The 27,340-nt window shown below is 53.0% G+C and overlaps 2 protein-coding genes and 2 long non-coding RNA genes across 7 annotated transcripts in view; 2 read left to right on the forward strand and 2 right to left on the reverse strand.

The window, feature by feature from the left end:
- Positions 1 to 24,779, reverse strand: IGHMBP2 (immunoglobulin mu DNA binding protein 2). 4 transcript variants are annotated; one of them, XR_011679343.1, is made up of 16 exons: positions 24,659 to 24,779; positions 23,772 to 23,941; positions 23,336 to 23,528; positions 22,725 to 22,822; positions 18,221 to 18,384; positions 17,301 to 17,501; positions 15,225 to 15,372; positions 13,351 to 13,525; positions 8,580 to 8,762; positions 8,041 to 8,159; positions 7,011 to 7,105; positions 6,616 to 6,739; positions 3,794 to 4,693; positions 3,250 to 3,422; positions 763 to 1,679; positions 1 to 645 (listed from the first exon to the last, which is right to left on the reverse strand). XR_011679343.1 is itself a non-coding variant. In XM_071428164.1 (16 exons), exons 1-16 carry the CDS (start codon positions 24,730 to 24,732, stop codon positions 1,482 to 1,484), a joined length of 2,967 nt encoding a protein of 988 aa, XP_071284265.1. In that variant the 5' UTR covers positions 24,733 to 24,779; the 3' UTR covers positions 1 to 1,481. The 4 variants fall into 4 exon arrangements, 3 of the variants coding, with proteins under 3 accessions (XP_071284265.1, XP_071284264.1, XP_071284263.1); XM_071428164.1 differs by having other exon boundaries at positions 1 to 1,679; positions 3,794 to 4,035; positions 4,084 to 4,693; XM_071428163.1 differs by having other exon boundaries at positions 1 to 1,679; positions 3,794 to 4,035; positions 4,066 to 4,693.
- LOC139590501 (uncharacterized) lies at positions 18,381 to 23,198 on the forward strand. The gene is made up of 4 exons (XR_011679344.1): positions 18,381 to 18,550; positions 18,744 to 18,934; positions 22,734 to 22,899; positions 23,074 to 23,198. It is a non-coding gene; the product is annotated as an uncharacterized lncRNA (long non-coding RNA).
- The window catches only part of MRPL21 (mitochondrial ribosomal protein L21), an 11,077-nt gene continuing 8,512 nt past the window's right edge, over positions 24,776 to 27,340 (forward strand). The window contains exons 1-3 of the mRNA XM_071428173.1: positions 24,776 to 24,870; positions 25,750 to 25,810; positions 26,920 to 27,005. Of these exons, the coding sequence (XP_071284274.1) occupies positions 24,840 to 24,870; positions 25,750 to 25,810; positions 26,920 to 27,005 (178 nt within the window). The 5' untranslated portion in view covers positions 24,776 to 24,839. The remainder of the gene's footprint in view (positions 24,871 to 25,749; positions 25,811 to 26,919; positions 27,006 to 27,340) is intronic.
- LOC139590502 (uncharacterized) overlaps positions 27,114 to 27,340 on the reverse strand; it is a 418-nt gene continuing 191 nt past the window's right edge. Inside the window, exon 2 of the long non-coding RNA XR_011679345.1 lies at positions 27,114 to 27,336. This is a non-coding gene — a long non-coding RNA (uncharacterized lncRNA). The remainder of the gene's footprint in view (positions 27,337 to 27,340) is intronic.

The raw sequence follows: 27,340 nt of genomic DNA on the forward strand, positions 1-27,340 counted from the left end.
TGTGAATGAGCCATTTATTTGTTTTTCCCTGATTAAAAAGTAACTCCAAGGTGAATTATCCCCTGAGCTGGTGGCACTTTTCCCTTCCCATCTGTGCTGCCTGACCTTCCCTTTGGGACATGGCTGTGATGTCCCTGTTTCACCATCCCCCTCTGCTCTGGCTCCTCCTCCTGCCCATCTCCACTCACTGGTGTCCAGATTCCCTTCTCGCACACTTCCTCCTCCCCACCTCTCCCTGTCCCACCCGCTGCCAGGGGAGCCAGTGCCACCCCTCCACGGGTGATGCACAGCACCGAGGCACGAGCCAAGGGTGCAGGGGTTTGAAGGATACAGTTTTCTGAAGGAAGTTTTTGTGGGAAGATGTTCACAGCCAGTACTCACAGCCCACGAGGTTTGGGGGAAATTTTGCTTATTAGCTATCCCAGCCAAGTATTTGGGAAGAGATGGACACAGAAACCCTTGGCTGTCTGGCAGCTCTTACCAACTGCTGAGCTTTACTTGGGATGAGGTAAGTGACTTTCACAGGTGCTGGAATCTGTGATGTTTAGCCCCAAAAGGATGGGGAATGTGTGGGTTTAGGCATTTTTATAGTGCTCCTCTCCAGATACTCCTATTTGGAGGCACCTCTGCACTTTCTCCTTCACCCTGGGGACAAAAAATGCTGCTGGAGCTATTGTGGGGGTGGGATGGATGGACCCTGTGTGAAGGATTAGGAAAAGGTCCAGGATGGACACAAGTCTCCCTCCCATTTGCAAGGCTCACCTGCTGTACTATGCTGTCACTATGGGCTTTCCCAGTGGGAATCAGCCTCCAAGGAGCACTGTGGGAAGGGCAGGACAGGTCTGGGAAGGGACAGGCAGCAGTGAGGAGGGAGAGACCTCCCAGTGGCACAGGAAAGCTCTCCCAGGGAAATGCTTGCATGTGCTGGAGCAGCTCCTCGTGGTGCCAGCATGGTTTGGGTTCGAGGCCCAAACCCATCCCTATTCCCATCCCTGGAGCAGGGCTGAGCTCCCTCCTGAGCCCCTGGCCCAGGTGGGGAGGGAATGGCTGCAGTGTGGACAGGCTGGCTCCCTCCAACTCTGAGCAGAGCCAGAGGATTGCTGGGCTGGGACACATCCATTTCCTCAGCCATCCTCCCTGGAGCACAGGGTTACCCAGGGTTTTCCATGCCTCCCACGTTCCTGTTCCCAGGCATCCATCATGTGCTGCCGCAGGGACCGATGTGACAGTGACAGCTTTGGGTGTTTAATGCCCGTTTTACCAGCGTGCTCTGGCCCCTGAGTGCATCCATCACCGTGTCCATAACCAGGACAATGCAGCAGCTCTCCCTCCCCTGCCTCAGCCCTGCACCTTGAGAGGGCTCCCAGCTCCAGGTTTTCCCCCAGAATGGAGCCCCCTATTCCACCCAGGCCCAGCACAGCAGCTTTGCCCTGGAGGGGCCGAGCTGTGGCTTTGAGGTTAAAAAAGCAGGATTCAGTCCCTCATTTCTCCTTGTCTTTCTTTTTGCCCTTCCTCTGGCTCGTCAGCTCACTGAGCTTCTGGTCCAGGCGGCGCTGGAGGTGGGCTCGCCTGGCGGGATCCAGGGATTTGTCCTTGGAGCCGCTGCCGGGGTACAGGATCCCCTCCCGGCTGATCCGCTGCCGGGCCTGCGCCTTGGCCTTGTCCCCACAGCCGTGCACCTGCGGAGAGAACGGGCACGGATCACCCACCTGGGAGCCAGGGGCTGCCACTCCTCCTCCAGCCTGGAATTCCCTGTGGGCCTGCTTTGCATCCCCCTGAAATCATCTCCCACCATTTGCAGCCATTATTATCATCACAATTATATATTATTATATTATTGTGCTGTTATATTGCTTTGTATGCTTACATATTTTTATAATTTCAGTTCATTATTTTATTATCATTGTTTACAAAGATTTTTTTTTTATTTTTTTTTTATTTTTTTTATTTTATTTTTTTTATTTTTTTTTTATTTTTTTTTTTATTTATTGTTTTTATTTTATTTATATATTTACTTATATTGTTTTACATAATTTTTCTTTAATTATCATTGTACTACTATTGTTTATTATTATCATAGCTTACTATTTATTATAATTGTTTACTATTTATTTTATTTCTATGTATTTTAATTTTACTTGGTTTCATTTTATATTTAGAGTCTATATTTTTATAGATTTATTCTTTATTTTATAGATTTATTCTTATACTTATTGTTTATAATTAATAATTAATGTTTATTATTCTGTGTTTTATAAAATCATCTTTTATAACTCCTCTCACACAGAATGAAATATAAAGATCCAGGCCCTGGGCTCTGAACAGCAGGTAAATCATCCTTTGGGATGGTTCAAGTGGCTCCTTCCATCTCCTTTCCAGTGAACTGGGAAAGGACTTTTGGGGAATGGGAGACCTTTTTTAGCCATGAATCTGCTGCTTAAATGAGCCAAGTCCAACACTGGAATTATCTCTTGCAGGTGAGATCCTAAATTCTGATCCCTTTATTTGGCCCATCCCAAAGTCATTTATGTTTCTATGGAGTGAGGTCCCAGTCTGTTCCCTCAGAGCTCTGACAGCCCTTCCCAGGGTTGACATGGATTTGAATCCCTGCAATTGTTGGAGCCTTGTCACAATTCAGCAGGGAGAGGCCATTCTGCAGGGAATAAATCTCAATCCCCCTGGATGTGAGTGACCATAAATACAACTATTCCTTGCCATGGAAACAGATAGCTCTTGACAGAAGGAAAAGCTTGCCAAGGATTTATAGGGCTGCTGAGCTCCTGGGGGCTCCACAGGGTAAGGAACAAGGACACAGAGAATTCTCAATTGCTGGCCAGGCAGCACTGCACCGTGCCTGTCCTGTCCCCAGGATGCAGAGACAATCTGCAAAGGGCTGGGATCACCCTCAGAATGCACAGGGAATGTGCAAGGACCTGGGAATTGAGTCCAGGCTCATTTCAGCCTGAAATTTGTGCTTCTCCATTTCTGCTCTCAGCCTCACTTTATCCACACAGAGTAGAAGTGCCAGAAAATGGTAAAGAAGGGCACAAAATGAGAGGAAAACAGAAAATCCCTCAGGAAGAGGTGAGCAGAGCCCAGGTGTCAGCACCTGCCAGCCCTGTGTACCTGACCTCAGCCCAGGCTCTCACAGGGAGGGCTCTGCTCAAACTCCCTGCAAGGAAACCCTTCCTGCCCAGGGAGCTCCACAGGGAAAATTCCCAGGCTGAGCCCGTCCTGCCCCCTCCTTACCTCAGGGATGTGGTGGCTGAGGCAGAAGAGCCGCTGGCAGTGGTGGCAGAGCTGGCCCAGGGTGGTGACAGAGGCCTTGCAGCGGGGGAAGCCACAGGTCCTGTCAGCTTCCATGGCAGCGGAGATCAGAGCGTCGAAATCCTCCCCAGCCACGCTCCCGATCGCCGGCTTTCCTGGGAAAGGTGAGCACACACCTGCATTGGGGCCTGGGAACAAACCCTCCCTCCTGCAGCCACAGGGCAGCCTCTGCCTTTACATCCTTCAGTGTGGGCAGGTACTCCCACACTCAGCTCCTCTCCCCACTCTTGGGAGCCTGTGACTCCTGAGACTCTCCTGGGAAAGGGTCTCCAGTGTTTTTCCTCTCACTTACAGAATGTGTTTCCAGGTATCCAAACCTGGAGGCTGCAGTCAGCTCCCACCTCCCTGCAGCATTCCAAGAGCCACATGCTCCATGCCCAAATCTCAAGACTCTGGAGCAAACCCACCGGGATTAAGATCCATTCAAAGAGCATTAATTGTGCTGGTTACAAAAAGCTTCACCCACCTTTGGCTTCACTCTTGTCCTTTTTCCTTCTGCCACTCCTGGGCTCCTGCACTTTCCTGGCCGCCTCCTCCCGCCTGGCTTTCTCCCTCTGGACTCTCTCCAGGTGCAGGGATTTCAGATCCACTTTCCCTGAGCTCTTGCTGCTTTCCCCTGGCTCTGCAGGGTCAGGGGTGTTCCCGTGGGGATGCTGGGGCTCGGGAAGGGGCTCGGGGGGCAGTGGGGGCTCAGGAAGGGGCTCAGAGGTCAGCGGGGGCTCAGGAAGGGGCTTGGAGGGCAACAGGGGCTCAGAGGGCAGCGGGGGCTCGGGAAGGGGCTCAGAGGGCAGCGGGGGCTGCTTGGGGAGTCTCTTGCGGACACTGATGTACCTGTCCCGGCCCTCCCCGGAGCTCAGGTGCTGCAGCCCGTACTCCTCTGCCAGCACATGGACCAGCATCCGCTCGTGGGAATTCAGGGATGTTGGGAAATCCAGCTGTGCCTCGCTGCTCGCCAGGAAGGCCACCAGCATGGCCCTGAACCTGTCCCCACCCTCCTTTGACCCTGAGCTGTCCCTTCCAGCTGTGGCAGTGCTTGGGGAGCTCCGTGCTCCCTGTTTCTGGCTCCCTGTTCCGCCTGCTGCCGCCTTGATCTTCCCAGCCGGAGCCAGCCGCGCTTTGGGGCCCGGTGCTTTGGGGCCCTGCTGGCGCTGGGCCTGGCCCTCCCCGGGGTAGTTTTGGGGCACGAGGTCATCCAGGTACTCGAAGGCGGAGCGCACGAGGCCGTGCTGGGCCAGGTGGTCCAGCAGGCGCTGCAGGAAGGGGCGGCTGCCCACGGTGTGGCTGTCACACACCACGGCCACCTGGCGCCGCGCCCGCGTCACCGCCACGTTGATCCGCCGCTCCTCGGCCAGGAAGCCCACCTCACCTGGGAAAACAGGAGGGAAGGGATGCCAGAGGGGACAGGGACCCTGTCAGGTAGGGGGGGACAGGTAGAGGGGGACCCTATGCCCTCCAAGCAGGGGTTTGGTCCAAGGGATCCAAGGATTTATTGGCTGGAGGGTGAGATTTGGCATTTATGGAGCTCTGCTCACAGCTGTTCCTCTTGCTACCTGTGTTGCACAGGCTCCCTGCAGGTTCCCTGCTTCCTGGGGCAGGGAAGAGGATGGAAGGGGGGAACATCTCCCTGCCTGGCCCATGACACAAGCTCAGCTCGGAGCTGGGAGCAAACAGAAGACGGAGCAGCGTGGAAAAGGCTCACCTTGCGACAGAGGAGAGACTGCAGGTGAAGAGCTCCCCCCTGTCCTACAGAGCTCCCCCCTGCTCCCAAATTCCCTGGGGTCTGTAGGAACAGCCACTTGGGAGGTTTTGCTCTGCTCACAGACAGCACGAGAGCCGGTGGTGCCGGGATGACTCAGGCAGGATCAGGCAGCGAGAGCGGAGCGTGGGTGGCTGCGAGCTCCCAGCTCCAGGGAACAGCGAGCAGGACAGGCAGGAAGAGATTAATGCCTCTGCCAGAGCAGTGCCCAGCCTGGCTCTGCCTCAGCAGCCTCCTCTGTGCTGCCTTTCAGGGACAGGCTGAGGGGGAGCCCCTCTGCCTGCTCTGCACCTCGGGGAACAATTCCCAGTTTCTCTGATGAGGTTTAACCCAGCTGCAGGGGGAAATCCAACTCCTTTCAATCCTGGAATGGTTTGGGTTGGGAAGGACCTTAAGGCCCATCCAGGGAGACTCCACCCCCTGCCAGGGATACCTTCCATTATCCCAGACTCCCAAGCCCTGTCCAACCTGGCCTTGGACATTTCTAGGGATGGGGCAGCCACAGCTTCTCAGGGCAACTTGTGCCAGGGCCTCAGCTCCCTCACAGGGAAAAGTTTCCTCTTAACTGAAGGTTTCCTGCTGGATCAGGAATGGCTGCAGAGGGACAGGTCAAGAAGAAGCCTCCCTGTGCCCCCAGGAAAGCAATTCCTGCCCCACACCTGAGCTCTGGCCTCTCCCTGTGCAGGAGAAGGGGCTGTGGGACACTCACCCTCCCAGGGCCACCAGCTCCCACCGGCACAGGGGTGAGTCACTCCTGGATCAGGACTATTCTTAGTGCTGTCCCCACCTCCATTCTCCCCACAAGGCTGCTTTTCCTCCTCTAGGCTTGGAAAAAGAGGCACCTCCTCCTTCCATGCATATTTCCCCCCTTTTTTTCCCCTTCCAGCCCTCAGCATTTGACCTCCAGCAGCACAGGACTGTGGGTTTGGAAAGGGAATTGATCCCAGCATGGAACAGAGGTGATCACAGAACAATCCTACTGAGCTCCATCAAACCTTTCAGCTCCCTGAACAGGAGCCTTGTGCCCCCAGGGCAGCAGCTTTTTTCCAGCTATTAACTTCCACTGCAGCTGCTGATAGCAGAGAACTTGATTTTCTGCTCTAGATTTTGCTCCCAAAAGCAGCATTTTCCATGCACAGCTTGGGATGCCAGCTCCTGCTCACTTTCTGCAGGGAACTCACCCAAAATGGAATTCAAAACTCAAGAAATTCCCCCCCAGCTCCCCTAAATGTAGGGCTAATGGGATGTGACATTCTTAGGGCCCTGGTTTAAATCATTTCTGAGGCCTCAGGGGTCAGGGAACCTTCAAACTGAGCAGTCCTGGGCCTGCTGTAGCACAGGAGCCTCCTCTGCAGCCCTGACAGCACATATATTCATTAATTAAACAAAAAAGCCTGAAAAGGGAGGGTTTGCCAGTAAATCCATCCAGAGCCAAGTGTTAGAGCACTACAATTAAACCACAGCACTTGGCTACATGACTTCCTTCCCATTCCCAGGGGAGCAATGCTCCAGCAGGCAGGTCTTAGTCTTACCTTTCTTGTTGGATCTGACAAAGGACAGGATCACTGCCTCCTTCTCCCTGCCCTGGAAACCATCCACTGATTTAATTTCCAGCTCGGGGTGGCTGTGGCAAAGGTGCTGTCTGAGCATATCCACCTGAGAAACAGGCCAAGGGCAGCTTTTAAAGGAAATACATGGGTGAAAAGGATTCAAGTGGCAGGGTTTTGGGGGAATCCCTTCCTCCCAAACCTCCTGAGGGCTGGGAGTGGAACACCTCACTAACAGCTCTTCCCTCCATGGCCCCAAGCTGCTCAAAGGTGCAGGAGCTGGTCCCAAATGCTGGTTACATTTGGCTCTGCAGCTCTCTGGGGTCTTGTGGTGCTCTGTGTGCAGGGACAGGGGGGATGCCAGGACAGGGACAGCTCACCTGGAGGTTGTAGGGGGCCACCACAGCGATGTCCTTGGCCTTCACACCAGCGTCCACCAAGGCCTGGACGTGCATCCCCACCAGCTGGACCTCCCCTGGGACAGGGACAGAATGTGACAGGGGACAGAGGCCAGAGCAATGTGCCCACCTCCCCCAAAATAGCAGGAAAAGCTGCCATGAAATGGTTATCCAAAATGGTGCCTGGTTCAGAGGGATCTAAGGGGAAAAATTAAATCCTGTATGAATTATTTCATGGTTCATTGGCTGGGCTTCTGCTTTGCAGCAAAACACAGCAATAAACATCAAGACTCTGCAGTGAGCTGTGCCAAAAGGCTGCCTCCCAAATTTGGGGAGATGTGCCTCTAATCCTCTGCTCCAAATCCCTGAGTTCTCTCAGACCAGGCTTTTTGGCTCTCCATGAGGGAACAAGAGCCTGTTGTGTTCAGCAGGGCTCTGGGAATGGTGCATGGAAAAATGAGGCACTCAAATGATGGTGGGGGTCAAAGAGAAGGTAAAAGATATTTAAACTGGTGAAAACTGCCCTTGTGTTTTCCAGCCTGACTTTGCACTCAAGCTCTGTAATGAAATCCACTTTTTCAGCTGAAAAGCAGCAGAACTTGGTGTCCTAGGAAAATCCATGCAGAAGGACCAGACAGGATTTCATGGAATGAACAGAAGACTGGGAGGTAATTCTGAGCTTTATCCATGGCCTTCCCAAAACAGGTATGTGCTCTGCCTGCTGCTATTTGCCCTTCCTTGGTGTAAAGCACCTCCACAGGGATTCTCCACCCTGTCCCAGCCCTCAGAACAGAGAAATGTCCTTGCAAGGGGACATGGCAGCCAGAGAGGCCACCCACAAGCTGGACACTGTCCCTAGAGCTCCAACACAGCTCAGAGTCCCTGGAGGTTGAGGATTTATGGAGGGAAGATCTCTCAGCTAAGCAAGGCTCTCTGGGACCCCATGGAGACATCTCTGGGATGTGGCCAAGCCTGTGGTGGGCTGAGCACCTCAGTCCATCCATTCTGGTACCTGGATTCCCCTTGGACTGTTCATCCTCCACTTCCAGCTCAAACAGGCCACAGCCAGCGGTGTCTATGAGCAACAGGGGAATGCTGGTCTCTTCTGTGTCACAGACACCCGGCAGGTCCCTGCAAGAGGTATGTGTGAAAAGGCCAGTTACCAATGCTGCTCTTACAGCAATATCCACCCAAGCTGTGGCTGCCCCATCCCTGGAGGAGCCAGGCTGGATGGGACATGGAGCAGTCTGGTCTAGTGGAAGGCGTCCCTGCCTGTGGCATGGGACTGAGTGGGCTTCCAACCTTCCAACCCAAACCATTCTGGGATTCCAGGATTATCATAGCAAAGGAGGACACAGAAGACAAGTCTGCATCACTTCTGGTTACAGAGCAAAAAGGGCAAACCCCCCCGGTAGTGTCTCCTCGATGAAACAATGTCTGAAACAAAAACACTGCCCCAACCTCAGGAGGAGCAGAAAACTCCGCAGGGAAGGAACAAACGGGGATGACAAGGACATTTCAGCTCCTGCAGCATAGAGAACAGGAACCCACCTGAGCAGGTGCTGTGCCACGGAGGGGTGTGCGCTGAGCCGGCCGCCGTAGAGCTCCGAGGACGCCCATTCCATGATGAGCCGGTGCATGCGGTACTGCACGGTCAGCATCCGCACCGCCCGCTCCCCGTAGTGCCCCGCCAGCCGCTCCATCAGGCTCAGGGACAGCCCCTCGGCCGCGGCCCTGCACGGAGAAGCACCTCGGAGTGGGAGTGTCCATCCCCCGGGGACGGGATGGGGCTCAGCCAGCCGCTCCCGACACACGCGGTGCAGAGGGTGTCAGTGGGAATGCTGTGGGAGTAGCCGCGCTCCAGCCCTGCTCAGCACCGTCGTGTGGCTCCCCTGGGGTGGCACTGTCACCCCTGTTCCACCAGGTCTGTCGGACCCTCAGGGACGGACTCAGAGACCAGAGAAGCTTGGACACGGATCCTGCCCCTGGCCTCTGGAGTCACCGCCACCCTGGGAGGTGTTCAAGGAACAACTGGATGTGGAATTCAGTGCTCCGGTCTGGTTGACAAGGTGAGGATCGATCACAGGGTGGGCTTGGTGGTCCTGGAGGTCATTCTCAACCTCAGTGATTCCATGATCCATCAGTGTCATCCGTGTAAGGCTACACTGGTGTTACTGCAAGCTCAGCCAAAGCATCAGCATCACCCACTGCAATAGGATCAGCGCTCCACCCCAAATTTTGGAATGCCTGGTGCTCACACAGCCAACCCCTGCTGCTTTCACCAAGATCCCTGCTGCTCCAGCATTTGCATCCTTCCCTGGCCACTCACCCTGGACTAAGGCACAGATGCACTGCACTCCTTGCTTCTTCACTCACTAAATCCCCATCACATCCAGCAGCGCCCCTTGCTCATATATGTAGCACAAATGAATCAAATTCCTACAGAATTCAGCCTTTCAGGAGCCTGTTTGCTTCCTCCTGGCCTCACAGAGGGTTTGCTGGGAGGCACCATCTGAGGAAGAAGGATGGAAGTCGTTGCCCTTGGATTCTGTGAGCGTACAGAGATTTTTCATACCAAGGCTGACACTGAGCGTGCTGGTGGCTGCCAGACACAAGGAAGCAGCATGAAGATGATGGAATGACGGCAGGGAACAGCTCAGGAAAACGCTTTCCATCAGGCTCTGGGGCACAGCACGCATCCAATCCCTGCCGGGGGAATCCCAGCGCTACACGGCCCCACAGCGAGCGCGCTGCTGTGGCACCAGCCAGCCCTGCCACGCTCACCACAGGCACTTGGGAAACGTGACAGGAGACTGCCAAGCCATTAAACCTGCAGAAGGGACAATTAAGGACAAATCTTTCCAAGAAGCTGGGCCTCATTAGCTCTCCTCCTCGCTGAATCAGAGGATGCAGCAAGCAGGCAAAAAAAGGGGAATAACCTCTGGATGGACAGGGCAGCAGGAGGTGGGAGGCAGCAGTTTGCCAGAGGAGGGGATGGGGTAGGTGGGATGAGGGGACACAGCAAGATGTGGGGTTGGGGGATGCATTCCAGACATCAGGAATTAACTTGATTCTCCCCGCTCTGTTCTGCCCATGGAGCCTGGATCCTCCTGGACAGGAAGGAAATTAAGGAGGGAGAGCTGTTGGCACTCAGGTGCAAACACATGCCTGAAACAGCCACTAAACCTCAGAGCAAACCTCAGGAACAATGCTGTTCCCTACCCTTCCAGCAGCATTCCCACCACAGGGATCCACAGGAGGTTATATGCTGAATTAATAATGAGGAATTAATCTGCTCAGGAATGTTTCACCTGTTAATAATTTTCTGTTATTTCACCACTCAATTAATTCCTATGGTGGTTGATTTCTCTGCCAAGGAAATCCTGAGTGCCCTGAGCAGATGTTTTTTGCCTATTGATTGCTTTAGAGAAATAAAATTGGGATAAGTTGGACAGACAGAACCATGCATGGGATGCTTGGGAATATCTACTTTAAAGTACCTAAAGTACAGCTGGGAAAGGCAGAATTCCCAAACCCAGCCCACAGCAAGCAGGATTTGTTGCTAACATGGTTTCACCTTGTTTTGCCTGCAGGAAATGCTGTGCTTGGCCAGCCTGCTCTGTACGTGTCCAGAATGATCAGTACTAGGAGAAAACCAGGAATTGTTTCCCGTGGAAGGCTGGAGCTGTGTCTTCAGCCATGGCTTATTTTTTCTTATTCATCCCTGAGACAGGAGATTCTGGTGTGACTGATCCCTGCAGTACACATTGGATTTGGCTGGAAAAGTCTGGAGAAGGAGGTCACTGTGTTTTCCCACCTCAGGAACTCCAGAGAGAAGTTATACACTAGTTTTACTGGGAGAAGGAAATCTCCCCCTTTCTTTCAGGCAAGTAAAAATTCATGTATGTGTCCCAGGACAATCCAGCTGTGGAAGCTACCAGAGAAACCCAAGGCCTGGCACTTCAGTGACAAAGTGAAAGGAAGCCCATTCAGACCTGCCATGGGAATCAGCACATGGATTTGGGATGGTGCAGACATCCAGACTGACCATGGACAAACAAGATGGCAAAATATCCCTGTGTTTGTAGAGAACAAGAGGTTTGATAAGCACCTGCCAGTATCTGAGGGGAGTAAAACCAAATTAATACATCAGAGCCCTGATGTGGAGACAAATTCATTGGGAAAAGGATGGAATGAGGGCTCCAACAAGGCAAACAAATGTTCCTGACAGACTGCCCTGGCATGGAGATGCCCACAGGGACAAGGACAAATTGCAGGAGGAGGATCTCCAAGATGGAAGCTGCTGCCTATGAGCCTGGGCTGGAGCTGCCGAGAGGGAATTGGAGGGGGCTGGAATTTGCCAGCATGGACTGGAAGGTGTGTGTGGGGATGGCCTCTGGATCCTGGGACACCTCCAGGTGTGTCAGAAAGCAGGGAAGAGGAGCCTTCAGACCCTCTGTCAAACATTCCCCAGGCCTCAGGGGGTCACTGCTGGTAGGAACAGGTAAATGCTGATTCCATGGAAGAAAAAGCAGGTAACAGGAAGGTGGAGAGAGTCCCACAGCATTCCTGCTGGACAGAGGCTTCCTCTGGGGCTGACTTCCCCTGCTATAGTAACAGCTGAGCCTCCTGCCAGCCTGGATTCATCCCAGATAACTTCAGACCCTTCCCTGTGGCCCCAAAAATAGGAGCCCACCCACTCCAGGCCCGCTGTCATCAATGGAGAAGGGGAAGGTAGGCGGAAGGGTTGGAGTCCTCTGCATGAATCATCCCTGGAAATAGCTCCTTGCTTCCCCTGAACCACAGAGGAGCTGGCAGGTGATTTGGGGCCTTTGTGGGAGCTCTGGAAATACCCATGGAAGGAGGTGGAAGGGATCTGCCTCTGTGATGCTTCCTGGGCCTGCAGGGAACGTGGAAAGCCCAGAACGGGGCTCTCCAGCATCCCGTTTATTTCCATCACAGTTGTTCAGGCTGGAAAAGGTCTTTAAGATCATGGAGTCTGGTGTTCCCCCTGCCCTGCCAAGGCCACCAAGTCAAAGCTGATGGAGAGAAAAGCACAACTGCTCAAGCAGGAGCAGGAGGAGATCCAGGAGGAGCTTTTAGCCTCCAGCTCCAGCCAAGGCTCCTGGCAGCAGCCACCGTGACAGAGCAGAAACAAAGCAGCTGCTACAATGTTTCTGGAGTGAAGAAAAACTGCTTTTGTCTCAAAAGAGGGAGCCAAAAGTGACACCAGCTGAGTGTCAGCCCCGTTCCAGATAACAGAGCTGGGATTTTTACTGTGTTTTGCCCTTAATCTGACAGTCTGGGGAGAAGCCAGGCTGAGGCTGCTGAGGTGGATCCAGCTGGATGGGCACTATGGAGCATTATGGAGCTATCATGAAGTTTTTCTGGGGGAAAGGAGGAACTTTATGCACCACTCACAGAAAATAATAACAACTCTGAAATTAGAAGGACCAAATGGCCAATTTCTTCTTGCTGCCAACAAGACACTACTCCAAAAAGTGCCTTGCTTGGAAAATCCAGGCATGGAGAGCCAGCCTGCAAATTCCCAGGGAATAAACAGCAGGACACAAGAGTGGAGGGCTCTGGAGAGGCTTTTGGAGCTCACCAGCCTGGACACTTCCGGGCAGTTGAGCATGTGTTTATCACCTGCAAGGATCTGCAGAACAGCAAGCATTCAGGTATCTGAGAGAGGTAAAATGAGAGGATGCTGCAGCCCCTGAATGTTGGTCTCACTATCTCTTGGCCATGTGCTGGGAGCTGCTGCCCGCCTTGGATTTTTCATTTCCTGTGTTCAAAATCCAAGTGAGGTGGCAGATATGTCTTGTTCATTACTTTCTGCAAGTAGGACAGGCTGTTTATGAAGTCAGGCCTATTTCTCTGCTTCAGTGGTTCAGTAATTCCAGATCTGGAGCTGCCTAAACCAGATAAACATGAGCACATTTATGTTTTAAATAACTCAAAGATTCCTCAGTACTCTTTGCAGCATCCCCCTGGAAGCACAGGCAATTTGCACTATCCACAGATCTTTTCCACAAACTAACTGCTCTTATTATCCACATTGTAGGGACTGGGAGGTTTTATAATCCCTGAGGTGTGTGATAATGCAGCATCTCACTGGGCCAATTCACATATTAATACATTAAATAAATAAATGTGGAAACCACAGAAGCAGAATTAAAGGAAATACTAGGATTAGCCTGAGGATGAGCCCAAATGCATTCCACAGAGCCTGCAGGCAGCACAGCTCTCCACTGTGAAATGTCTCCAATCACCAGGATTCAGAGGCTGCACAAAGAACGGGAGGATCCAGGATTTTTACCTGTGGGAGATGATGGTGGGGGGCAGCTGCTTGTGATCCCCAGCCAGGATGCACTTGGGAGCCTTCAGCAGAGGGATCCAGCAGCTGGCTTCCAGAGCCTGGGCACACTCATCAATCACCACCAGGTCAAAGTGGGTTTCAGGCAGCAGCTTCAGGGGGCCGTCTGAGGAAGCACCTGGTGGAAGGAGAAGGTTCCCAAGTGAGCAGGGGAGCAAGGAAGAGTGAGGAACCTGCTCTGGAAACAAACCTCACAAGCTGTAATAGTGACTGAGGCAAGTGAAATAATGTTTCTTTGCAGAGATGTAGGAATTCAGCCCTGCCAAACACGTATCCACTGATATGTGTAAGTCAGGATTGTTTTTGCCAGCTCCTCTTTGTCCTTTTTTCCCCTGGCATCTGGGCCCAGAAGCTTCCAAGTATCTTTGGGAACAGCAGTGAAGCCCAGATGCCAAAGACAACAATATGCTCCAGTGCTTCATCTGGAGCAGAGCAAGGAACACCCACCTTCCTGCTGCCCCCCAGTGCCAACAAAACTCCTCATGCCCAGCACTCAGGGGGTGAGGGACTGGGGGTTCACCTGTCTGGTAACTGAGGGACACCCTGAGAGGAGGAGATGGGCTGACTCTGCTCCTCCTCGTGGCACTGGGAAGAGGGAAAGGAGACTGGAACCACACAGCCACATCAAGGGCTAATTTTTAACATCAGAAGTCCATTTGTAACATTTGTCTCCTTACAGACATCCTGCTCTAACCATGACCTACTGATACTGATCCATACATTGATCAGAAATCTGAATTCCAGGGGCATCCAAATCTGCCTGCGGTTCACAAAGAAGAAGGATGCAAAAGGAGGAGGGCAGGGTGAGGAAGCCAGTCTCCCAGATTTTTATTTACAGAAATGTTTTTTCCAAAGCTCCTGTGCTATTGCAGCTCTGAGAGTGGGGATTTGGCTTTGCCACTGTAAATCCTGCTGCTTCTGCAGCTCTGCATCACCTCAGGCATTCCAGTTTGCCACCACAGACACTGTTCTCCTTCCAAAACCGGTTTCCAGCCTGTATGAATCTGCTCTGGTGAGTTGTACAGTCATAACTCGATTTTTGCCACTTCTCCAGCTGGCTGGGAAGCTCCAGTTCCAGGGAGAATCACAGCTGATCAACAAAACCACCAGTTTTACTGGGAGAAGGAAATCTCCCCCTCTCTTTCAGGCAAGTATAAAGAAATGAGAGGCCAACTCCCAGGGACTAAGACATGGAAAGATTTATCTGTCCACTAACCTTCACTCCAGTAACTTGCTGTTTTATGATCTAAAACTATTGATGTTTTCTTTCAACAAATGACCCTCGAGCAACCAGATCTGAAGATTTTAAGTGAGTATGAAAAACCTGAGCCAGTAAAGCCTTTCCACACGTGCCAAACCTTCCCAGCTGCAGCTGCCTGATGGACACCTGGACCTGCTCCCTAAAATCCTGTGTGACAGCATTTGGGTGAGTGCAGAAGCAGCCACAGGCAGCCTGGGAGCAGGCTCTGGAAACACGTGTTGGGTTTCATCAGCCCTGGCAAGGGTCCAAGCAGGGAAGTAATCCCATGTGATTTATGCCATGGGGAGCAGATTGCACACCTCCAGCAGCACTTGTTTACTCACTGCACTCCCTGCTCCTACTCAGAGCTAACAGGGGCCCTTCCAGATCCATCTTCTGTGCTCAACAACATCCCGTGCCACAGTGGGAGCTGGGAGAATCCCACTGGGATTGGGGGGCTTTGCTGAGCTCACAGGAGCTGGGAGCAAGTGTGCCAGCCATCCCAGGACAGCTGCCTTGCAGAGCACCTGGTTTAGCTGGCAAAGGGAGGGAAAACACCAGCAGGAGGATGTCACACCTGTGTTGGTGGCAAGGACAATGCTGGCCTGGCTGAGGGCTGCAGTCATGGCAGCCTCTTCTCTCTCCTTCAACTCCTTCCTCAGGGTCTTGATCTCACCCAGGAAATGGCTTCGCTCTCCTTTGTCTTGGGCCTTTTTGGTTTTTGCCTAGAAAACAGAAAAATTTGGATAGAGCCAACTGCTGCCACTCAGTTCTGGCCGTGTCTCTGATCTGCCAAAGCACCTGGGAGGGGAGGAATGTTTAGGAAAAGGGGTCTTGGGGACTGGGATTTCCTGGCTTATTCTGAGGAAGCAGAGCCCTTCTGGAAGCAGGAGGGCTCCCCAAGCCCCAGCAGCAGCTCTGCCACCTCAAACTGGCCTCTCTGAGCTGCTGGAAAGAATCCAGACAGGCCCAGGGCTTTTTTTAGCAGGTATTAAATGTATCTACCACCCCAACCCACCAGCACTGGACACCAGCACTGCCAGAGCAGCAGCCATGGGAGCACAGCTCAGCTATGGCTCACTGAACAATCCCAGATGGAAACTGGGATCATTTCCCTGGAAGTAAGGCTGGAAAGGATGCAAAGGCTGCAGGCAGAAGCTCTTATAAGCAGCCAGAAGAGTAGGACAGGCTGGTTGCTATAGTCATGCCATGGATGGATGGATGGATTTTCTAGGGTCTAACATGGATCACCTCAGCCCCCTGCTTTGGCTGAATCCATGGGTATTTAAAACTGTGAAATCTCCATGTATCTGACAAGTGTCATCAAAATGGGCTCAGGAATTCCAGGTGTGGGATCACAGGGCCCTGAGGATGAGGTCAGTGTGGATGTCACCCATTCCTAGTTAGGGATTAGGAATATCAGCTCTAATCATCCCCACCTGCCTCATGTGAGCTCTCTCATGTCCTCATTGGTCTGGGAGTCTATGTAAGGCCAGCTCATGGAGTGAGCCTGCTTTCTTCCCTGGGTTCCCTGCCTCATCCTCCTGGACTGCTCCCTGATCCTGCTCAGCATCCCTGGAGCTGGACTGGCCCTGGATCTGTGCTGCATTTCATTCTCAGGTACTGTGGGGCTGAAACCCTGCTGGAGTAAGGAGTATCCAGAAGCTGAGGTCCTGGGAATCTCAAAGCCAGGCGAGGGAAGGAAGCACAGAGGCGTAGGAAATGCCTCAGGAGGGCACAGGTTTTTATTTCTCTTACTGCTGCTTCTGTGGGCTGGGGAGAAGGGAAGGAGAGAGAAGAGTCAAAACATGGAGCTGCAAAGGGAGAAATTGTTCCAGGGAAAAGTAGGGAATGAAGATGGGTCAGGACCTTGGAGATGAGCTCTCTGCAGCCAAGGGCAGCTTCTGTGATATACTCCTCCCAAGGAGATGAAAGTGAAAATTAATCACCAGTCAGAAAGATGGAAAATAAATTAGGAAGCAAAAAAAAAAAAAAAAAAAAAAAAAAAAAAAAAAAAAAAAGCTTTTGGACAGTGCTGCCACTAGAAAAGGGAAGGAAAATAACTTAGTTAGCATCAAATCCTCACCCCAAGTACCAGAGCTATGTTGTAAGGGAATGTTAGGAAAATTAGGGTGAGAAAGAAGAAATTAAGGATGCATTTTAAAATGTGCTCTGCTTCCAACTTGAGTTGGCTGAGAGTGGGAGAGAGTATCAGGACAGGCAGACAGCTTGTTAGGAAGTGAATTAATGATGGGAATGTTTCCCTGGTAAAGAAGAGGGCATGGATCAGGGCAGTCGGGTGATGTGAGGGGCAGCAGCAGGGACTGGAATTTTCCCACTTCCATGAGGGATTCAGGCAGGAGGAGTTCTGTCCTCCAGCACATGAAGATCAGAGAATCCCAAAATGGTTTAGAAAAGTCCCCCCCAAAAATATCCCAAAATTGATCATCTCATAAGGGCAGGAACACCTTCCACTAGCCCAGGCTGCTCCAAGCCCTGGACACTTCCAGGGATCCAGGGGCAGCCACAGCTTCTCTGAACCATCCACTGCAGAGCCTCCCCAGCCTCCCAGGGAAGAACGTCCCCCTGGCATCTGCCCTTCTCACGGGATCACTCCGGGCTGCACACACACTCCCCCCGCAGGGGCACGCACCCAGGCGTGGTCGATGTCCCTCCTGATGTCAGCCACGATGTGGGCGTTGTCCCCTCGGGCCAGCACGGCGTCCAGGGAGTGCTGCTGGATGGGCTGGAGCAGGCGGGCGGGGTGGCCCAGCCGCAGCAGCCGCGCCCTGCAGCCCGCCAGCCGCTCCACCAGGTTATCCACGGCCACGTTGGACGGGGCACAGCACAGCACCTGCGGGGACAAGCACGGCCCTGGCACCTCTGAGGGCACCCACGGGCTGGAGCAGGGGGTGGCCGAGCAGAGAGAGGGAGACCAGCGAGCTTCTGTTGGGAATACAGCACTGGCATCACCACAGGTAACTCCCTCCTTGCTTTGCAGCACTTCTGTAGGGGCCCCAGCGAACCCCAAACCTGAGCTCATCAGCACCTCCTTGGAGCTGGTGGGGAAGTCCCTGGTGGTCCCTGCAAGCCAAGCCAGGCTCTGGATTAGCACAGATCCAACAGGAGCTGCTCCAGCTGCCACAAAGCCCAGGAGTGTGCAAAATAATCACAGAAACCTGGAATGGTTTGGGTGGGACCTTAAAGCCCATCCAGTAGCACCCTGGCCATGGGCAGGGACACCTTCCACTATCCCAGGCTGCTCCAAGCCCCATCAGCCTGGCCTTGGACACTGCCAGGGATCCAGGGGCAGCCACAGTTTCTCTGGGCAACCTGTGCCAGGGCCCCACCACCCTCACAGGGAAGGATTTCTTCCCAATATCCAACCTAAATTTCCCCTCTTCTCATTTGAAACCATTTCCCCTTGTGGTACCACCCCAGCTCCTGATGAAGAATCCCTGTAAATCTTCCCTTGACAAGAAGGCTGCTCTGAGGCCTTCACACAACCAGAGATGGTCACTGGTGGCCACCTGAGGTGGTCCCTGTCAGCAGAGCCCTGGCAGTGAGCCTCACCTTCAGGCCCTGCTGCACAGCCTGCAGGATGATCTCCACCAGGGTCGTGGTTTTCCCTGTGCCTGGAGGCCCATGGATGATGGCCAGCTCCCTCTGAGCCAGGGAGAAGGACACAGCTTCCCTCTGAGACTCATCCAGGGAGCCATTGAAGAACTCCAGAGGCTCTGGGGAGACAGCAGGAGAGTCACTGGGACCTCAGCCCCAGCTGGGAAGAGGCTGAGAAGCACAAATCTAGAAATATATGGTATTCTCTGCAGCGGGCCCAAATCCACTTGGTAATGAGGAGAACCTTGGGAGGAAAGCACTGAGGAGGCTGGAAGACCCCAGAAGGTAAAAATAAGCTTTTTAAACAGGCTCCCTCCCCATCCTGCATCCATGCTTCCCCATCCCCTCCCCAGCCCTGACACTTGGCCTTCAGCCAGTCAGTGCTGGAATTCCCAGAATTTAAGAAGCATTAAGCTGCTCCAGCATCAAACAGGTAGGTTTTCCTGGCTCTGGAGGGAGCTCTCGGTTTGTTTTGCAGGAGAACCAACACCTTTAGTGAAATCTTCAATGAAAATTGGGGAGGAAGTAGCAGATTTGGCAAACAAATCCCTGCCAGTGAACAAACCTAATGCAGCACCAGTGAAAAAGCAGAAAAACCTACAGAGTCTGTGAGCAGAACAGAGCAGCCCTGTGGTGGCCAGCCAAGACTGGGAATGAAGGCAGGAAAAGGTACAAAGAGCAATTTAAATGATAAAATTAAAACTCATTTCTGCTTTAATAAGGGAGGAAAAAAGAGAAAAGAATATGCAAATCGCATTAGAAGAGAATTGGTTTCACTGCAGAGACTGAATTCTCAAAAGCTGCTTTTTAACCTCCCAGATTGATCTCATTTAAGCCCAAATTTATTCTCATCCCCCCCCAATCCTAATGCTAATCTCCCTGTTCATTATGGGAGTTAATTACAGCAGGGATGATGACTCATTACACCGAGGTTTCCCGAAAATAACGTTCCCACAAAAGCTTATATAAGACACATCTCTGGGCATCCTTCCCTGCTGGGCATCATGTGCTTCATCCCTCCCTTTGCATTAAGGGCTGGATTAAAAACATGGCAGTTTCTTCTGGTTTTAGGCAGGTGAACCTGTGGCTCTTCAAGCAGCACCACCAAATGAGGTAAAACAAAAGATACTCATTGAGAAGGTGATGATGAGGAGAGAAATGGGGCTGAAGGTGCTTTTTGCTGTCACCCTGCCTCTTGGTTCACACGTAAATTTTGGGTGAGTGTGTTAATGACTAAGACAAGACCAGGAAGCATCCCATGGGCTGGGGGAAAAGCAGGAATAGCTTCAAACCTGAGAGGCTTTTCCCACAGTGAGGAACAGCTGGGATGTGGGAGTCATTGATGCTTCCTTTCTCAAGGATGAGCCAAGGAGCTTCTCCAGGCCTGTGCCCACCCTCATCCCTCCCATCCACGGGCTGCCAGGAGCTGCTGTGTGGGAAGGCTGGCAGGGTGCCTCTCCTGGGCTGGCCACATTGGTGGGCAGGAGGGAAGAGCCTCTTAGGGGATGCTGTGGCTCCTCCAAACTCTTCTCCCTGCAGCAGCTGGGCTCCAGGTATCCTCACCTGAAGAAATCCCTGGGATGTGTCTTGCTGGCGGCCAGGTAATTGTGCCCTGATGCACAACTTCATTTATTAGTGCTGAAAACCAAATTTCCTTGGCCATGCAGGCTGGTGCCCCAACATTCCCAGGGACTGAGATGCTTTTCTGCACAGTTCCAGCAGCTCTGCTGAGGCAGTGGGTTGGGGGGTGATATCCAGGCTCAGGAAAGGGGTCTTTGCACCAAAAATGGATGGAAACAGCCCTTCCTGGGAGGAAGAGCCCAGGTTTTCCAGAGCTGGAAGCCCTTTCCGGGGTATATTTCTGACCAAGAGCAATTCAGACCCCCATCCCCAGCAGCCCCTCCTCACTGCAGCCAACACTGCTGGACAAAATCCAGCTGGGTACTTCAGCCTGGATCAGAACATCCCCTGTTCTCCAGGGGAAATATCTGGCAGCTGAGTTGTCTGGACTGTTTGTCTTCCCCAAAAATCTCAGAGGCCTCTCCATGGCCCCTGTGATGACAGGAGGTGTCACAGGGCAGAGGGATGAGGACCATTTCAGGTTCTTTTTTGCAAGTGACTTGTGTCAAAAAGCCATGAAATTCTTGCTGGAAATCCCTGGTGCTTCCCCAGTGTTCTGCTGCCAGGTTGGCTTTTTCTGGGGACATTCCTGCCTTTTCACCAGGATTGCTTCTTTCCCTTTACAAATGTTTTGACAGCCATGGGCAGAGTTGGACACAAGCCAGGCCTTCTGGAGCCAGGAACAAAAATGAGCATTCCTTTCTCCAGCCCAGGAGAGAGCTGGCAGCTATCACCAACCTGCACAGGTACAGCAGAACCTTCTTTCCAAAGGGAAAAGGGACATGTCCCTCTTGGATGGCCAGGAGGAGCACAGCAAGCAGAGCAATGCTGGCCTCTGCTGGCTAGAAAAGCCTCTCCACTCCCCCCCATTCCCTAAATGTAGGGGTGCAGGGATCCCACATGGAAGCTGGGAGCAGGGGAGGATTGTTTGGAGGTGATTTCAGGTGTGGAAGCTCCAGCAGGGCCACGGGTGCAGATCAAAGTGGAAGGGAGACAAGGAGGCCATTTTTGATGGGTGAGCACCTGGATTCTGCTTCCCAGGGAGTCTGATAAGGGCAAAATTCCTGCTCAGTTCAGAGTCTGCCCTTTCTGGAAAAATGGTTCTCCCCCTTGGAGCCTTCCTGGAGGCAGCAAGGTGAGGTGTGGAAGTGCTTTGTGCCAGTCCCAATCTTTGCTGCAGGTCCCAGCTACCCACTGGAAATCCCTTCCTTTCCTTTTGGCTATTCCTTAGGTTATTCTTCCCACAGCCTGTCCCATGTTTTTGTCTTATGCCAAGGGTATTTATTGTTGCATATTTAAGTGTTTTGAAAGGCCTTGGGCTTTGATGTGCTGTGTTAGGCTGCTGCTGATAATTAATTACTGAAATGCACAGCGGTGTCAGAACCCACCTACAAGATTTCCTGATTGAAAAATTAGGATTCTTATCTTGTCCCCCACAAAAAAAAAAATCAGATTCAGGCTTCTGCTGCTGCACATTGCACCTGCTGGAGTGGGTTTTGCCCTGTCTCCCAGCTGTGGCTCCCTGGTTTCTGAGGGAAGTGAGCTCATCTGGCATCCCTGAGCAGTGTTGACACAGATGTGTGTCTAGACAGCCAATTTCAGGAGCTGTCCAGGGCTTATTGACTCAGCCTGCTGCTGATGGGCTTGTTTGAAACCAGGTAATGGATGGGATGAGACACATCCCCAAAGAAACCAGGCTAATGGGTGCTTGGTCATGGAAGGAGAGGCTGTGACATGGGAAAGCTGCCTGAGTGCTGTGAAGTTTGCCTGGCAGAGCCCTTCAGCTCAGGGCAGGCTTATTCCAAGTTATTATCCCTTAATTCCTGGCTGGTACAACATCTCTCCAGGTGGGGAGAAAGCAGCTCTGAAGGGAGGAGGTAACTGCAAGGTCTTGGAGTTCACATTGCACCTCCTCTGTCTGTCTAACGTGCCTCCATCTACCCATCAATATTCCCAGCGCTGAGCAGATGGAAAATTCATCTCTGCCCAGCCTGGCACAGCTGAGTGATGTGGTGAGAAGGAGCTTTCCTTCATTAGAGGCATTTCTGCTCCCTCAGGGGTAAAAGCACTGTTGAGGAAAGTTGATTGATAAAAATTTAATTCTTTTATTTAATATTAAAACTTTGAGTGCACCAAGGTCCCCAGGCAGCCAAAGGGCTAAAAGGTTTGACTCAGACTGGGATCAATGCTTAGAGAAATGGGGATAGGACTCATTAGCACCCATTTTTTGTCCCTGGCACATCCTATCAGAAGTCAAAACTGGCTGGAGGAGATGGGAGAGAGGCAAACCATAGTGGGCAGCCAAATCCAGGACTCCAAGGAAGACAAACAGTGCAGGGAGCTGTGGAGGGGAGGAAAAGGGGCAGAACCCTGGCAGGGATGGATGGCATGAGGGGGGAGAGCAGCCCTGAGCTCCGTACATGGCATAGACACAGCCCACCCTCAGCCCTCACTCCCTGATTTTGGCACCCTTCCCTTCTGCCAAGGGATAATATCCATTAGCAGGTGGTGATATCTGACTCAGCTGCTGATCAGAGGCTTTGCTCTCCCCAAAAGGTGGAGCTGTGTAATTTAATCTTTGTTTCTTCCTAAGAAGCACAACAGAGTGGATACTACTTATATCCAAGTTTTTATCAAGGTCCTTTCCATGAGGAAAGTGTGCCCAGTACAGACCAGTATGAACACAGTGCTACCAGTGGCAGCCCCACTGATGACTCACATTGAACACTGGGGTCTTTTCTGGAGCATGTGTGGATAAAAACAGGGATCAGAGCTATTTGTGCTCTCGTGGGCAATTCCCAAGGATGCCCATCAAGCCTGATAAAAAAAGGATCCTTACTTGTTTCAGGGAACGCCCTGGGAGCAGAGGCAAAGAAGAGGACGTCGATCAGGTCAGAGGCTGGGCCACCACGGTACTGCTTGAGTGCAGTTAGAGCTCTGCCAAAGAAGGGGAAATCCAGGTTACAGACACAGCAGGAATTCTTTGGAGACTCCCAAGTGCCCAGAGACAAGCTGTGAATAAGGACCACGCTATTCCACAGCTGAACAATGCTACCCCACAAGACTAATCCCACACAATTCCTGCATCTCTCAACCCTTGCACACACATCCCTGTGCTGGTCAGGCTTCCACTTCCCATTGTCCCTGTTTGGTACAGCCAAATGTGCTTTTTTGGGATGTTTATCCAGCAAGGAGCTGTTCACTCCTTCTGCCAGGATGGAAAAGGCCCTACACAGAACCCAGAGTGTTCCAGAGGTGATGCAATAGGACCAAAACACAGCCTGAAGAGGGAAAGGGAAGACCAGGACCAGCCAGCAGGTGGGTAAACTGAGGCTGTTGTGAGGCTCTAGAATGACAAATCCAAGGTGGGAAGGGACTGGGAAGGCTTTTCCAAACTGAACTTGGAACTCCCCATCCCGCTGGGCAGAGTGAGCCGGGGTGAGCCCTCACCTTTTGAGCCTGTTGTAGGTGACATCGTTGGCCAGCTTGAGCAGGCGGAAGGAGCGCTCATGGTCCAGGGCCAGCTCCCCATCCCGGGCCTCCTCCAGGGCCACTGTCACTGCCTTGGGGGTGACACGTGTCAGCACGCCCGTGCACAGCGGGTCCCCCTGCCCAGCCGACTCATAGAGCCCCACGATGTCCCCTGCAGAGGTTGGAAGGGAGAGTGAGGTGGGGCAAATGTGTCATTGCCCGGGAAGCTGCAGCTGCCCCATCCCTGGAAGTGTCCAAGGCCAGGCTGCGTGGCCCTTGGAGCAGCCTGGGATAGGGGGAAGGCGTCCCTGCCCATGGCAGAGGGTGGGACGGGAAGGGGTTTAAGGTCCTTTCCAACCCAAACCCTTCTAGGCTGTATGATCTCTTTCTTTGGAAAGACAGGAGTGTCACTGACCAGGCCCAAAGCTGTTGGAGGGCAGCTCGGTGTCCGAGTCCCGCTTCCTGGGCTGGAATGTCACCAGGAGACGCCCGTAGAGGCCGGTTCTCTGGCTGCTCACCTGGAGCTTGAGCAAGCAGACACCTCTCCGCTGCAATTCCTTCAGGGAGACGCTCTCCTGCCATGCCCTGGGAACCACACACAGGTGGGAACACCACGGGGTGAGGATGAGGGTCACAGCTCCAGGGGACAGAGCGGAATGACCTTAGCCTGGCACCTCCATCCTCCTGGCTGGGTAAGTGTCTGTACCCCCAGCAAGGCCATCTAAGAGGGTGACTTGGTCCTGTGGGGGCGAGCCCAGCAGGATTCCCCATGGATCAGAGCCCTGTGGGCTGGGGTTCCTATAGAGCTGGGCTGGTTAGAGCGGTGGGACTCCAGCAGCGTTCCCACCGGTGACAGGAGGGTTTCCTAGAGGTGACAGGGGGTCCCAGGGGAGGATCTCTCGGGGTTTCCATAGGTGACAGGCAGGTCCCATCTGAGGATCCCTCCGTGTTCCCCAGGGGTAACAAGGGGTCCCTCAGTGTTCCCCAGGGGTGATAGCGGGTCCCAGCTGAAGGTCCCTCAGTGTTCCCTAGGGGTGACAAGGGATCCCTCAGTGTTCCCCAGGGGTGATAGCGGGTCCCAGCTGAAGGTCCCTCAGTGTTCCCTAGGGGTGACAAGGGATCCCTCAGTGTTCCCCAGGGGTGATAGCGGGTCCCAGCTGAAGGTCCCTCAGTGTTCCCCAGAGGTGACAGCGCTCCCGTGCCCCCGCAGCCGCACGTGTCCCCGGCTGTGACCGCCCCGTAATCCCCCGGCGGTCTGTGCCGTGTCCCCGGCGGCCGGTGCCGGTGCCGCGTGTGCCGCACCTGCTCTGGGCCAGCTCTGCCTCCCGCTCGTCCCGCAGCAGCCCCAGGTGCCGCTCCGCCGCCTCGGCCGCCATGGCCCCCTCGGCCCGCGCAGGCCCACCCCCTCGGCCCGGCGGGCCCCGCCCCCTGCGCGCGCCAGGCCCCGCCCCCGCGGTTCCGCGTCCGGCGCGAGGTCACCGCGATGGCGGCGGCGCGAGCGCGGCGGGCGGGAGGTGAGCGGGGAGCGGGAACGGGGGACAGGGACAGGGAGGGACAATCTCTGCCCCTGCCGCTGGGAGGGAGGGCAAGGAGGAAGGAAGGAGTTCTGCCTGCCTGCTGCTGGGAAGGGGGGGAGAAGGAAAAGGAAGGTGCTCTGATTGCTGCTGGAAAGGAGGAATGGATGGACGGACGGACTGGGCTATTGCTGCGGCTGGGGGGAAAGGAAGGGAGGAAGAAAAGGAAAATGCTCTTTCTGCTGCTGGGATGGAGGCAAGGAAGGAGAGGAAGGAGCTCTGCCTGCTGCTGCTGGAAAGGAAGGAAGGAAGGAAGGGAAGAAGGAATGGAGGAAGATGCTCTGGCAGGCGGTGGGAGGAAAGGAAGGATGGGAGGGTGTGCTCTGCCTGCTGCTGGGATGGAAGGAGGCTGGCAGTAGTCAGGGTCCCCACTGCTGCCTCCTGGCCCCTCTGTGTCCCTGCCCTGCACCTGCACGATGAGCCCTGGAGCTCTTCCCAGAGGTGGAAGGGATCCGGGTCTTTCCCAGCATCAGCTCGGAGTCCAAAAGTCAGGGAGTGTTAATAAAAAGGAGAATCAGCTTTACACAGTTCTTTGCACCTTGGCATAAACCCTTCAGCAAAATCCAGTGGATGGGAGGGAGTAAGGACTTTATCAATCTCCTTCCCAGGCTGGGGAGGTACTGGAGTTCCCATCCCTCGAGGTGTCCCAGGAATGCCTGGACGTGGCACTCCGTGCTCTGGGCTGGGTGACCATGTGGTTGACCAGTCACAGGTTGGACTCAGTGGTCTGGGAGGACTTTTCCAGCCAGAATGATTGTGGAATTTTGCAAAAGCCCAGCAGCTGCTGCCTGTGTTTAATTTTCTTTTCCTCCCTTTCAGCCTCGCTGCTTTCGGCTGCGGTCCGGCACCGGAGTTCCCAGAGCTCATCCCCACAGGCAGGGTAATGTCACACATCCATCACTCTGCCTCTTCCTCCTGGAATGCTGCCCTGCTTCCAGCCTGGGAGGGCAGCTGGCTTTCCTCTGGGAAGGAGACTTGGCTGCCCCTTGGTCACTCCCCAGTGTTTTGGGCTCTGCCTACCTTCAGTCACCTTTCCCAGAAGGATGCTTCCTTTCTTTTTTTGGGGGGTTTTTTTTGTTTTTTTTTTTTTTTTGTCCCATCCCTGGAAATATTCAAGGCCAGGTTGAACAGGGCTTGGAGAAACCTGGTCTGGTGGAAATTGTCCCTGCCTTGGGTTGTGACTGGACGAGCTTTAACATCCCTTCCAAGGCAAACCATTCAGGAATCCTGTGACACCTCTTCCAATGACACCTTCAGGCTTTGCTTTTTCCAGCCCTTTGGGACCTTTTGTTGTGCCTTTATTCCTTTCCCTGTGCTGGGATCTCCTGCAGGACTGAGGAGCTGCTGCTGGCTGTGACCAGGAGGGGACACTGCAGGAGCAGAGAGTTCCTGCCAGGGAGGATGGCAGGACGTACTGTTCCCTCTTCCTGCTCATCCTCTAGGATCAGAGATCTTGGATCCCTGCCTGGGTGATGCAGCACCCAAACTCTCACTAAACCCTGTGAGGCCTCGGTGCCTGTGGTTGTGTACTCACAGGTGCTTTCAGTTCCTGTTGGATTAAAGCCCTTTGGGATGTTTGGCTCGGGGTTACAGAGTAAATCAATCATTGCAAAGGATTTTGAGTCCATTTTGCTTTTTTTTCACTACGTCTCATGTTTATTCCCGAATATTTTATGGATTTGGTGCATCCTGTGTTGTTTAGGCCAAGTGTGGATTTCTGCATGCAGGAAAACCTGAACTGCCCATTGCTGAGGGGGATGGTATTTGCTTTTTGTTTTGGGATGGTGTTTACAAAATCTGCTAAATTTTCAGATTTCAGAAACCACGACCATTCGTGTTCATCTCATGGAGTTTTCCGAGGCAAAACTCCCTCCTCTTTATATCCAAGATTGCTTTTGTGCTATTGTAGATTCTTACCTAATTGTTAACTGTAATCTGTAATCTGGCAGTTTCTGCTTGCTGCAGTGAATTTTGCCTTGTCCTTCACAGACTTGTTGCCAAAACTTCCCTGACTTCGCCCCCATGGCCTGAAGTGAAACTTCCAGATCCAGTGGAAGAAGCCAAGTATCATGCAGGTAAAAGTCTCAAATCTGGACTTCCAGCACTGCCTCGAGGCCTGATTGAGCATAAATGTCTTCATTTGGAAGTTTGAGTTCTTCACTTCTTTTTTTTTTTTTTTTAAATTTCATTTCTCACGTGTTTTAATGTCGCTGGAATTGTGCTCCAGCTGCTCTCCGGGTTTGGGAGATTTGGGTACAATGTGATTTCTCCTTAGTTTAGGGCAGCTTTTCCCAGAGGAACCTTACCTGATGTGATGTGTGGCATGGAACACTATATTAAAAAAAAAAATTAAAGCTTGAGAGAAGCATTTTGGGCAGGAGAAACGAGTTGTTTTCCACTCACTGGCTAA

Source organism: Agelaius tricolor, unplaced genomic scaffold (genome assembly GCF_023055355.1).
Source record: "Agelaius tricolor isolate 1412-34295 unplaced genomic scaffold, bAgeTri1.0.p SCAF_5, whole genome shotgun sequence".
NCBI lineage: Eukaryota > Metazoa > Chordata > Aves > Passeriformes > Icteridae > Agelaius > Agelaius tricolor.

Excerpts from the sequence above, each read along its gene's own strand:
- IGHMBP2 (XM_071428162.1), bottom strand. The coding sequence starts at position 24,732 with ATGGCGGCCGAGGCGGCGGAGCGGCACCTGGGGCTGCTGCGGGACGAG. Across the intron at positions 23,529-23,771 it reads CTCCAACAGCTTTGGGCCTG|GGGACATCGTGGGGCTCTAT; the intron begins GTCAGTGACACT and ends CAACCTCTGCAG. Across the intron at positions 4,694-6,615 it reads TGTCAGATCCAACAAGAAAG|GTGAGGTGGGCTTCCTGGCC; the intron begins GTAAGACTAAGA and ends CTGTTTTCCCAG.